This window comes from Balearica regulorum, chromosome 12 (genome assembly GCF_011004875.1).
Source record: "Balearica regulorum gibbericeps isolate bBalReg1 chromosome 12, bBalReg1.pri, whole genome shotgun sequence".
Taxonomy (NCBI): Eukaryota; Metazoa; Chordata; class Aves; order Gruiformes; family Gruidae; genus Balearica; species Balearica regulorum.
In genome coordinates, this window is record NC_046195.1 from 20,623,025 (window position 1) to 20,635,683 (window position 12,659).

General features: G+C 49.0%; 1 protein-coding gene across 1 annotated transcript in view; it reads right to left on the reverse strand.

Annotated features, from left to right (window-relative positions):
* IGDCC3 (immunoglobulin superfamily DCC subclass member 3) overlaps positions 1-12,659 on the reverse strand; it is a 106,001-nt gene that overhangs the window by 25,642 nt on the left and 67,700 nt on the right. Inside the window, exons 5-6 of the mRNA XM_075764763.1 lie at positions 8,589-8,726; positions 1,585-1,743 (exon numbers count right to left, since the gene is read on the reverse strand). Of these exons, the coding sequence (XP_075620878.1) occupies positions 1,585-1,743; positions 8,589-8,726 (297 nt within the window). The remainder of the gene's footprint in view (positions 1-1,584; positions 1,744-8,588; positions 8,727-12,659) is intronic.

Sequence of the window (12,659 nt, forward strand, 5' to 3'; positions counted from 1 at the left end):
TGCAGCAATGAGGCGTTGTGTTACCTTTCCCCCTCTCATCCAATTGCTAACAGGAGCCGTCACCAGTATTCAATAGCTGTATTTTTACAACTTCATAGATTTTCCAAGTAATTTCTTTGGGCTCTGCCTGCCTGCCTCCTGGCTATCAGCTTTGCGTTTGGGTTTAGCAGACCTCTGCCACATGCACCACGCGCAGAGCTGTCCTGCAGTAGCTCTAAAGGGTTTGTATCAGTACGGCGAGGTTGTTCTTAACGCCTGGGTTGGTGTTTTTGAACAAGGGGACTCATAGGTGTGCCCACCCCCCACCAGCTGGGAGGTCCCCTCACTGCATTGCTCACCCAGAAACCCAACTGCGAAAGAAACGCTGAGTTTTCACCTCCTCTCGTGTCCGACCAGCACCTGGGACTCAGGAGGCATGAGCAGCCCTATATAAACACCTTTTCTACATTGCTCCTCGCTGCTCCCAAGGCAAAGGGGAAACGGGATGCCAGCACCCAGGGCCCACCGCTGCTGCACAAGCGGTGCGGTGCCGGATCAGCGCCAGCGACTCCCGGGACCTGTCAGGTGAGCATCAGGGCTGGAGCAGGGCACTTTCCCCATCACCACATGAAAGGTTCAATTAGCTCACTCCGGCAGGAGGTGTATAATTTTAGATTCAGGATATCATCAGTCAATGGTTAATGAGTGAACTGATGAGAACGCGAGATGCTTTAAGTGGACTAGCTTGAAGAGGAGGTGAGTGCCTGTAATCAGGGATGGATTACTGCCATTCAGAGCACGCTGCCAGCTGGGTTTGCCTTCTGAAATACTTGCCTGGCTCCTCTCACCATGGAGACTGGTCGCACGGAGCATGTGGAGGGGATTTGTTTGGTTTCTTGAGTGCTGATCTCTACTCCGGGCTGGATCACCCTTTAAAAGTGGCATTTCAGGACAGTTGCTGTGGGGAAGGGGAGCAACCTGCATCTCCTGGGCATGGCACCCAAAGGGTGCTTTACTCACGATGTGGCAAGGGGCTCAGATGCAGTGTCAACTGCTAAAGAAAACAGTCTCATGGACTTTTTTGGAAATGGCTTTAGACTTACTTGTGCCACTTCAGTTGGAGAACAATAATATGAGTGATATCCACTCCTGGATATCACTGCAGGAGCGATATCTGTCATGTAGAGGGGTCCAATATGAGAGCAGTGCCCACGTCCCCGTATCACTAAGGACTATGCAGGGGTGAGAGATGAATTTGGCTGATTAATTCAGCCCAGGCTTTCTGCTGAGATGTACAAGTATGATAACAAGTAAAAACCAGTGCCTGCTAAGCCAAATAAATGCCTGTGATGTGGTGGGAAACCATTGCAACCCATGCAGCTGAGGCCTCAGTTGAATGAGGTTGCCACTCATCTGCATGGTACGCAGAGACCTACGTGGAAAACCACGTATCTAGAAAAGAAGTCCTTTGCCTGATACCACCAGAGAAGCAAAGCCAGCACCTGTCCAACCCAACCCATCACAGTGCCCAGGCGACACGTAGAGCCTGTGCAGAGGGCACAGCGACGTGGGCATCACCACTCCCCAAGCCCCGGGTTTGCTCACCTTGTACAACGAGCCTGCCCTGCGCAGTCCTTCGCACCCGAGTGCCGGGTTTGTTCGCGGCGCACACATAGATGCCAGAATGCTGCACGGTGAGGTCCGAGATCATGAGATTTCCTGTCCCCAGCACCTGGATCCCCTCCACACCAATTGGGCGGCCATCTGAAAGAAGGCGAAAAGGAGAAGAGTCACATGCTGGATCTTTGTGTGAAGTTCTCCAGGGCACAGCCCTTGGTGAAGTCCAATCTAAGTACTTATGGAATGGTGCCGTGCTCTGCTACTGGGATTTTGCAAGTAAAGTCAATGGGGTTTAGCTGATGCTCTTAGCAGAACTCCCTTCTGGAGAAAACCAGGATCCTCAGTCAGATGTTTGCCCAAAACCATACTTTGTGCTGCTTAGAAAACCAAGGTACTGTCACAGGAAACGTGAAAGCTTTCAACCACGTGTTCAGATTAAGATAAGGCACCCAGAACATTTTTCAATAGAATGGTTAAACCATGTTAAATCATATCAGCTTCTGTGAGTTCTTACATTAGTCTGACCAAGGATCCAACCAGCTCAATGGCCTGCTCCCAACAGAGACACTCTGGGAAGGAGAAGACCAGCCAACCTACAGCAGTACTTCCCCGATGCACTCTCCCAGCCACCAGCAATTCATGACTTGTGGATATCCTGAGCCTTTTTGCCTGCTAACCTTTGATGGATTTTTGTAGCCCAGATCTGTCTCACTGGTTTTGGAAACTATGTGAACGCTGGATTTTCAATCCCTTAGCTCTTGAACACACAACAGCTCAGGGCCAAGGAGCCAAATGCTGAGCTGGATGGTTACATGTGCTCAGCTGCTCTGGCTTGGAAGCGCAACTGGAAGGGGCTGTCTTCATCCCGAATGCTGGGTCTGAGGCAGGCTGAAATAGCTCAGTATCAGGGAATTCACCTTTTTCCAACAAAGCTTGTTTTTGCTGGAAAATTCCCAGCCAGCTCTAATTACAATGTGTTTCATTAGTATCAGGCTATTGCTTTTTATTGTTTCATTGGTTTGTGTTTTGAGACGCTGGCTGACAAAGGCAGCTCTAAATCAGTCCTAGCATGTGTCAGAGCAGAGGGGCAAGGCAGGGGAGTAGTTTTACTGGAGGAGCAGTTAAAGGGAGCACACATCCATGAGGTGGGAAACGGGAATCCAGGTTCCTCTCTCGCCTTTGCTCATGAAAGAGTTCAAAGAACCTATAGAAATGGGATCAGCCTTGGTCATCTCCCCACCTGACCATCCTACGAGCCCTCCATATGTGTGCGCTCTGCAACAGCAGAAGAGCCTGTCTTGTGCTTCAAAGTTGTGGCTAGTGAAAGGAAAAATTAATCTGAAAAATGCCTCCTGGGAGCTCTGTTGGTCTGTGCCGTAATCTTGCTAAGGAAAGGGAAGCCCAATAAAACCAGAACTGCTCTGTAGGAAGCAACAGTCAAGGGGAAAGACCTGAGATGCTCTAGCTGGTTTCCATTCCTGTTGGCCACCTCCCAAGAGATGCTAGATAATAGCCCTCCAACCTGCTTCAAAATGCATCATCATCCAGCGGGCAGAACAGTTGCCAGGGACCTTTAGCGCCGAAGGACCTCAGGCTGGTTACCAATATTCACGGCACACAACCACTTCAGTGGCTGCTTCTGGTGTAATCCAGCAATAGGAAACCTTCACGGACAACACAGAGGGAAACTCAAGTTGCCATGGGTCTGCTGCAGTCACCCCGAGACACCCCGTTATCCTCAAGGATTTCCTTCGTAGCCTCTGGTGTACACCAGTGTGGTCCCTAACTGAGACCTGGCTCACGCTTGACCTCAAGCAGGCTTCATGCTTCAACATAGACAGGCATCCAGGGCTAGTTAAAAGTTATCTTGCCATCGTATGCTTTAGATGGAATATCAGGCTTTGCATAATAAAGAATATTACAAAGATTTGGGCCATTCATAACCAACAGGTTCTGGAACAGACTGAGAAACCATGAAAGCAAAGCAGCACTCAAGGAGAAGGACAAATTAACCATCAACCCAGAAATGGCACTTTGCAACTTGCTGCCCAGCAAGTGCTTGGATCCCCGTGGAAAGGCACATGATGGGATGGAGAGCAAGTGTCTCTGGCAGCATTAGCGAGAGCAGCGCACGTTCATCAGCTCGCAAGCCTGAGCCGTGGAAATGAGGGATCCCATTTCAGATTAACGGCTAGGAAACATCGGCAAAACACGGACCGAAAGCTGCAAAGCACTTCACAAACGTATCCCCTGCCATGCTCTTTATATATTGCTTTTCAGGAAATTTTTAAACTTAAACTTCATTAGGCAGGCAATGCCAGACAACTTCATTATTTGCATTGCAACGAAAAATGCTCAGGTCTTTTAGAGAGAGAAGAACGATGTCATTAAATGATTAAATGATCACATAGCTGGCCAAGCCACTGCGGCAGTAAATGGCTCGGTCATAAAAAGGACAGTAAAACATGACCTGTCCCACATTTAATGAGCAATAAGAAGGAACCATTCTTTTCAAACATCATTGGAACTGAAGTGTAAAGAGGTCTGAATTAAATTCAAATTGAACTTGATTTCATCTTTTAAATTAGACCTTTTAGAAGTCCATATTTACAATAGGCGTAAAAATCAAATCTCTCTCTCGGGGGAGGGACGGGACCGGTGAAAGATGCGAAGTGACCATACCTAGATGCTTCATCACGTCGTTGCCTTAAGAAATACCACAGAAATGTGACTTGAATGTCAGTAGTTTTATTGTATTATTTATAACGTGCTACATAATTTAAGCATGCAAAGACCCAGCCTGCAGCAGGTACTCCACACAATCCAAATACCAGCATCGATGGGTCCTCCGTTGCCTGTCTAGCTCCAACTATTAATTAGAGGTGTGGTGGTCTGAACATACGACTCCTGTCAACCAAGAACCTTTCCTTTCCCTGGAGAACAAAGCTCTCCAAGCTCAGAAACCTCGGGGGATCTGCCACTTGATTCAGAGAGCACGGCCACCTCTCCCAGCCAGCAAAGATCATCGTGCCAGATCATCCCATATGCCTCTTACTCAATTCCTCCCTTCCAATGAGCGCTGAAAAGGGCTTCTAGAGAAATATCTCAGCTTCCCCAGCCTGCTCCATCCTTCTTACTCTACTCAACCTGTGATCGGTTAGAAGCTCTTCGGCTAATATCAAGTCCAACTTAGTAACACTGACAACACATATAAATAATACAGAGTGTTTACACAAGAAATCCCTTGCATCCAGAAAGCTCAGCACTTTGTAGAAGTGCTGTGCAGAGGGACTCGTATCTCACACCTGCTTTGCGAAGGTTGCTATCTATTTTAACCCTGTTTCACCTACCCAGAGACCTGAAGAGTAGCTTGGATCAAGGGATCCAAACCCTGAAAACCCACCTTCCTGGCACCGTTTGCCATCACCAAGTCATCTCTCCACAGAGGACATCCCAAAGACTGCAAAAGCTAACAGTGCTGACCAGTTCCCAAAGCTCCCAGGACCCACGCAGGCTTGAAACTGCTGCTCATTTAACATCACCTTCTACTTCTTTTCATGAAGTCAAAAGCAGATAATTTGAGGGCTGCAAACAAGCCGGGCTGGGTGGAAATGTCTGACTGATTCTCCCTGTTGATGAGGGCCAAAGCGGGAGGTTCAGCTGGTTGTGAAGAGCAGATGGAAAACCGATGAATAAAGGAGACTTTCTCAAATTGGGAGACGTTCCCAAAGCATGTCCCGGCTATGGATGAGTAGAAGCTTCCAGGTTCCCCATGGGGCGAAGTCTGGATGAAAGACGCCTGGGGTTTGGGAGCCGCATTATTTATTTTCCCAAGGTGTATGTGATACTTTCTGGAGTCCACTCTCTGCCTGCTAACCAAGTGATTGGCACACCGGCACCAATTACGGAGACCCGTTAAAACGTGCCAGGCGATATGAATATGCAACAACACGAACGCCTTTCTTTTATAAGTAGCAAGTAGAAAGAAAGTAACAACTTTCTAATGTTGATCATTTAGGTCTTTTGTGAATTCTTTGTATTGTGCCATAGTAGCCTTCCACTTTTTAGACACATGGGTCTCCTGCTCCGGCGGACACCGGGCACCGTGGATTAGCATATTTAGAGTACATTGCAACAGTTGACTATTCAGAATGTGAAGTGGTGAAATTTACTCTATTATTTCTAAACACTTACGGGAACGGTGCTCCTGTCAACCAGTCAGCCATCTATTGCAAGCTTCTGTGTCCAATAAGTTACCAATTAATTGGCTCCTACAATTGTTGTATAGTTTACTTCTTGAATGGCTCCCTCTTTAGTAATTTCCTTCCCATTGTGCGACCCTTTCTGACAACTTCTGTATAACGCTATCAGATAATCATTGTCTTTTCTCTCTCGCCTCACTTTTCTATATCTCTCTAAATAGTTTATTATTCTGCCCCGGTACCTTTTATGGAGGCCAGCTCAGTGGCCTGTCAGTTAAAGGGTAAGGATACATTAAAATCGTCATTCATTCAAAAAGGGCTTTGCAGTAAGTGCCCAGGATATTCATTTGTGCGCACATACAGGTCCGAGCCTGAAGTGTGTAGCTCTGAAAGGAAAAGCCCTATCTTCCCCGAACAAACCCTTAATGATTTTACATTTCTCTCAGAGCCTGCTCCTCTAATGAATGTTGACATTTCGTGCACGGCGAGACACAGGAATTCTGGTTGTGGTCAGGGGCTACAACATATTCCCAAGGAAATTAAATTCAAAATTGATTGTGTGACGCTCAAAAACTGGCCCAGAATTTGAATGATTCCCTCCAAGCAAAATACAACTACCTTTCCCACTGAAAAGCAGCCAGGTTTTAGCAAAGCCAAAGCAAGAAGCGCAGAAGTTGCTTATGGCTTGCTTTCCCCTGCACCAGAAAACCGTAAAAGCAAAATTGTTCTTTTGCTCCTTTCTGATAGAGGAAATGCCCCAACATCAGAACGGTGAGCAAAGGCTTTGAGGGAGACACTCGGAGACGGCAGCATGCCCTGTGCAAAGACCCGGCACAACGGCAATGCCAAGACTCGCCTTTATTTCGACCAAGCAAGAAAGATGTTCGTATATAACTGACGACTTCTTTTTTTGTTTAAATTAAGCCTCTCGCTAAATCAGCTGCATCTCTCTACGACCATGTGGTCATGATTTTTTTTTTTTATTTCTGGGAGTGGATTAAAAGTGGGGTTTTTTCTAAGTTGAATAAATTATCTGGTTATTTAAGCTAAATCAGCTCTGTAGGAGGAACTTCGGGAAGAAGACCTCACACGGGAGGAAACCACACGAGAGATGCTCGGAAGACCTCCCCATCCAGCGTAAACCCCTCTCCCTCCTCCTCATCACACAGACACAGAGACACGAAAGCTCTTCCGAAACATCTACAAAGAGATGACAAACCCACCAACTCATCAGCGAGCCCGTAATGCCACGTCGCTGTCGAGATCGGTGTAATGCTAAACAAGATCTTGCGATGCTTTGGACAGGAAACATTCCTGCTGAAGGGCAGGAAAAAGAACGGGATCTCTTTCCCGTTCTGTAGCTCGAATTCTGCTGCTGAGCTGCAAAGCGGAGTGGAGACGGAATTTATTTTTGTTGGAAGGCAATGCCGAGCTCAGACCATCCAGACAAACATCGCACGAAGCTATTACATCTTCATTATTGCACCGCTCTAGAGAGACAAGTGTTTTGAAGAAGGTAATAAGCACTTATAATTAAGGCAATTATAAAGTAGTTTATTATAGTTGAGCGCTAACATAGAGCCGCCTTGTGTCCAACAGAACCAAAACAGTGATACAGCGTATCTGGGGAATTTTAAAACCAGCATCAATCTGACGGTTATGGCTCTGGAGGAAAAAAAAAAGCAGTTAGTGGCAGACACCAGCTGATTTTACAAGCCATTGGAGGATGCAAACATGGAGAAATTGTGCGATTGATGCTGGAAACATGTCCTCGTCCCCTGGCAGACAGTTCTGGAGTGGGAAGGGTCTCTCTTCCCGTGAGCTGGACCCTGACCCCTGGAGAGCCATGGGGCTGAAGTCCCACAGCCAGCACAGCAGCACGCGACAGGATAAGGATGAGGATAAGGATAAGGATAAGGATGAGGATAAGGATAAGGATAACCCCTGTTTGTGCTTCACGGCCACCGTGGGGCACTCGGGGAGGTTAGCATCGCCAAAATGACGAGACCTCGCACACCGCAAGGGCTTGGGAAATACTGACTGAACCCAAGCCCACAGTGTGCACAGGTGGAGTTACGAGCTCCGGAAGATAAAACAAGATCCGTTGGCTCTTTGCTTAGCACGGATTTCTGTAGGGCAATGGAAGTGTCGCTCTAAGCGAAACAGTTTCCGAGCTCCTATCACAAAGGTAGAGCCTGAAATAACGCTTGCTTTCAGACTGGGAGAAACACGGCTCTTTGCTCTTCCTCGCTTGTGTGATGCCATCAGACACTGCCTCTGGTTACCATGCAGAATAAAAAAAAAAAACCACGGACCCCAGCAGCAAGCATTTGTTTTTTCAGAGCTTCAGACACGCTACTTTAAACACTCTCTTCCCCCCCAAAATTTTTTTAAAACTCCCTGAGCAGGCAGCAAGTTTCTTTCAAGTCTGTTTTACGTGAAAGGTGTTTGTGTATGATTTTGCTTCTCTAGGCCAACAGCGGTGATGTTTTTGATGCAGCTGAAGGAGATGCTGTCACTCGAGGAAAGATAAAATTATCACCTTTCATGAAACATCTCCAGGTTTAACCAACCCACTTTTCTAACAGGTGAAAACAGGATCTTGGCAGAGAGGAAAAACAAAGTGTAGACATGAGGATAAAAAGCACTTCAAGCCTACAATTAACTTCACTGTGAATGGAAAGGGTGAATCACTTGTTGCGTGAACTAGTCGGTGGCACCCACCTATTTCCCAGGCAATGGCAATGGAGAGGAGGAGGAAGAAATCCCGGTCATCCCGGGGCTTACCTAGGCGGCTCCAGGAGACGATGGGCCGGGGGTTGCCCGTTGCGATGCACTCCAGCACAGCGGTCTGGTGCACAGTCAGCGTGAGGTTCTCCGGACCGACGAGAATCATGGGGTCCTTGTAAACGGTGGAGTGGGAGCCTGCGAGGACAGCATCATTGTTAAAAGGCGTCTGATTCTCTCTTGTTTAATGGAAACACCGAGGGCTTAATGCATCCTCAAAGTACAAACGACGTGGCTGGTGTAATCCTCACTAAATTTGAGATATACATCAAACAAAAGGAGCGCAATGTTCGCGTGGCACTCACATTGTCTGACCGTGTTTCAGTGTGCACTGATATTCCTGGGGAAAACCCCGCGGAAAAGCGAGCCAGCCACAAGCAGCCCCGTTAACACCCAGATACGGGCAGCACAAAGAAGGAACCGCGCCGTGAACTGCAGCGAGCGGGTGCGCAGGAATAAACGTGTTACGTAGGGATGACACAAGCTGCAGGACAGCTCGTGCAGGGAGGGATGCCGATAACTGAAGGAGTTGCTTTACCTTTCAGCATCTCAAGCCATAAAGTAATCTGTGCAGTCCACAATGCCCACATCTGCCTCTCTGCCAGCATCCTCTCTCGCTGCTGGTGTCCCGGGACACAGAGAGCGATGGAGGTGCCAGTCCCTGACTCCTGCTGAGGATCTTTTTTGAGAAGGAACCCAAGGAAACTCCTCTGATGACTGCAGCCCACAGGGTGGTCATCTCCTCACCTGTCCTGGCCCACTCTGGTGTAACTGGGTGCAGGGAGAGGATGCAGCCCACTGCTCTGATATAATCATGATACAATCATTGCTCATGATGCAATCACTAATCGTTCATTTGCACTACAGTAGCACCAAGTGGCAGCAAGCAAGAATGAAACCCATCGTATGAGATGATGCAAAGACCCATAATAAAATAAAATCCTGGCACAAGGACTCTGGAAACCAGACAGGCACAGGATAAGCAAAAGAAACTGCATTTCACCAGACAGGAGGACAAAAACGTCATCCTGTGTCAGGTACAACACAGCTGAACCCACATCTCCTGAGTCCCCCAAAAGTGCCTTACCCCTGGGCCAACGCTCCCGTCAGCCTTCACTCCTATATCACAACTATTTGTTGGGAGCAGGAGAGGAGGAAGAAAGGAGATATTCTCCATCAGTAAACAGGAACACTGAGAATTTTGCCCAGAAAGCAAACTGTATCCTGCATCCAAAGCAGCGTGACCAGCAGGTCAAGGGAGGAGATTCTCCCCCTCTACTCCGCTCTGGTGAGACCCCCCTGCAGTACTGTGTCCAGCTCTGGGGGCCCCAGTACAGGAGAGACATGGAGCTGTTGGAGAGAGTCCAGAGGAGGCCACGAAGCTGATCAGAGGGCTGGAGAACCTCTCCTATGAGGACAGGCTGAGAGAGTTGGGGTTGTTCAGCCTGGAGAAGAGAAGGCTCCAGGAAGACCTTAGAGAACCTGCCAGTACCTGAAGGGGCTACAGGACAGCTGGAGAGGGACTGGTGACAAGGGCAGGGGGTCACAGGACAAGGGGGAATGGATTTAGATTAGATGTTAGGAAGAAATTCTTCCCTGTGAGGGTGCTGAGGCCCTGGCAGAGGTTGCCCAGAGAAGCTGTGGCTGCCCCTGGCTCCCTGGCAGTGTTCAAGGCCAGGCTGGATGGGGCTTTGGGCAACCTGGGCTAGTGGAGGGTGTCCCTGCCCATGGCAGGGGCTTGGAACTAGATGGGCTTTGAGGTCCCTTCCCACCCAACCCATTCTGTGATTCTATGATAACCTCCCCATTTCCAACAAGAGCTGGATTATACTCCAGAAATGCTGAGGTCAAGCAATGTTTAAGGAATTCCAACAATCTGACAGTTGCTGCTGGCAAAAATGCTCTGTATACCTGCAGAACTACTTGGGCTGGTCGTCTCCCCCCGAGAAGGAGAGGGGCACAGGGAGGGCTGGGGAGCTGAGCTCTGCCACAGGCCGGGCTTTGCTGTAGGGACTGTCCCACGCCAACTCTTGTACGTGGACTTTCCAATGTCCAAAAAGAGAAGTGATCCACCAAAACCCATCTGCGAGGGCTTTTCTCCAAGAAAAAAAATTTCTTTTCTTCCTGCACTTTTTAGCGTTCCCCTTTCACGGCAGCTTCGGGGTTGAAGTCAGGGTATTAGCAGGGGGATTTCGCAGCGGTCCAAGGGCAAGCACAGATCAGAGCGGCTCGTTTGTTAATTGTTCCTACAGGGGCTAAACGCTAAGGCGATTCAGAGGTTGTGTCTAAATGGGCAAAATCCAAGAAAAATCACCGTGTCAGGGTGACTTAAGAGCTGACTTTCTCTCTAAATGCATTTCACTGCAAGCCATAAAATGCAGATTTTTTGATGAGAACCAGAATGCACAATAAATTCATATGACCGGCTGGTTAACCCCAAGAGATCTGAAAAACAATACCTTCCCCCTCAGTACCTCGGAGTGCCTTTAAAACCCAAGTAGATTTATTGTTCTGAATCACAATACTAAATGTTCACGCTTAGAATAATACGACTTTATCATCGTATTATATAGTGATTTCAATATTTCAAAACACAGAGAAATGAAATGAATTTCCAAGGTCACCCAAGAATATCAGTAAACAGGAGCTGAAACAAAAGCAGAATTTAGAAAACACTCTATTTTGGCAATAAAAATTAAAAAAAATCACACTCTCTGATTTATATTCTGATTCCTAAATATGCATTCAGGTTTCCAGGTGCGGGCTCAGCTCCCTGAGTCTGGCCAAATCCTGCCCAGCTCTGGAAGCGGCATTTCCACCGCTGCTCACCTTCTCCTGCAAAGGCCACGTAAAGGTCCCTTACGGCTTTGCTGCCTCCTCGATGCCGAGCCCAACGCCCACGGCAGTGCCAGCTCCAGGGCCAGAAGGGACGGTGACACGGGGGGGGTCAGACGCCAGCACCATGCAAAGGGGCTGATCGTGCCCGACCATCGAGGAGGAGGTTTCCTTCTGCAACCAGAAAAGCTCTTTGCTGCAGGGTCAGGAAGGAAGGAGTGACAAATCAAGAGACTCGTGGCAGGTGAACGTTGCCGGAGCACAACAGGGTTCAGGGCAACGCGGGGGGGGATTGTTTTGAAAGGGAAAAAGGCTCTAATGATGCACGTGGTCCCCAGGGACTCTGCCAGCAGCAGTCGCGAGGATGGGGAGGTCCCCGGCACCGCCAGGAGTGACAGGCACTCCGGCAGGGATGGGAGCGTCGCCAGCGCAGGCTGTTAGATCTTGATCAAAAGGACAGCAGCAGAGAGAGCCGCAGCTCGCGCTGGAAAGGTGTCAGCGCAGGCAGCCCCTCGGGAGCACCTCCGCTAAGCAGCCACTTGAAAATAATCAATCAGTAAGGCTGGAAGACATATCCGTGCCGCTCGCTGCCAGCAGCCCCACCACCGCTGCTGGCGAGAGGAATGAAAGTGCTGCGAGCAGGCTCCTTCGTCCCCCAGAGGCAGCCACCCTCCTCCTCCTCCAGCCGGGCTGTGGCAGGGGCTCCCAGCGCCCACCTCCATCCTCTCCCTCCTCCTTCCCCACCCAGGGCTCAGTTTGGAATCCCCGGAGAGGTGGACCCGGTGGGTGAAGCATTGGCTGAAGTTGCTGCCCCATTAAGAGGAGAGGGAACCCTCCCGCCACGACGAAGAGCAGAGAGCGCCGTTCCCTTTACCTCTCTACACAAAAGGGAAGCGATGGACAGATTTGCAAGGTTACTGCTTACCCCATCACGCCTAACAACGTGTGCACAACGGCACTCGCGTTAGCTCAGTATTTACTGACGCGACACCCGCACCAGGGAAGCAACGTCTCCGTGTTACCTCTGCGGCACAGCACAGCCGCTGCTGCTGCGCCAAAGCCTTGGGTTAACATCCTAGCACGTACCTGCTGTCTTGGTCTAACAGGTATTTATGTGCGAACACCACAGAGCATAAACATTTCTCCCTGAGGTGCAAGGGGTTCTCCATGGGCTGAGAGCATGCAAACGTCCCATTACAGCAGCTCTGAAGGTCCAAGCCCTTCGACAGACACTGA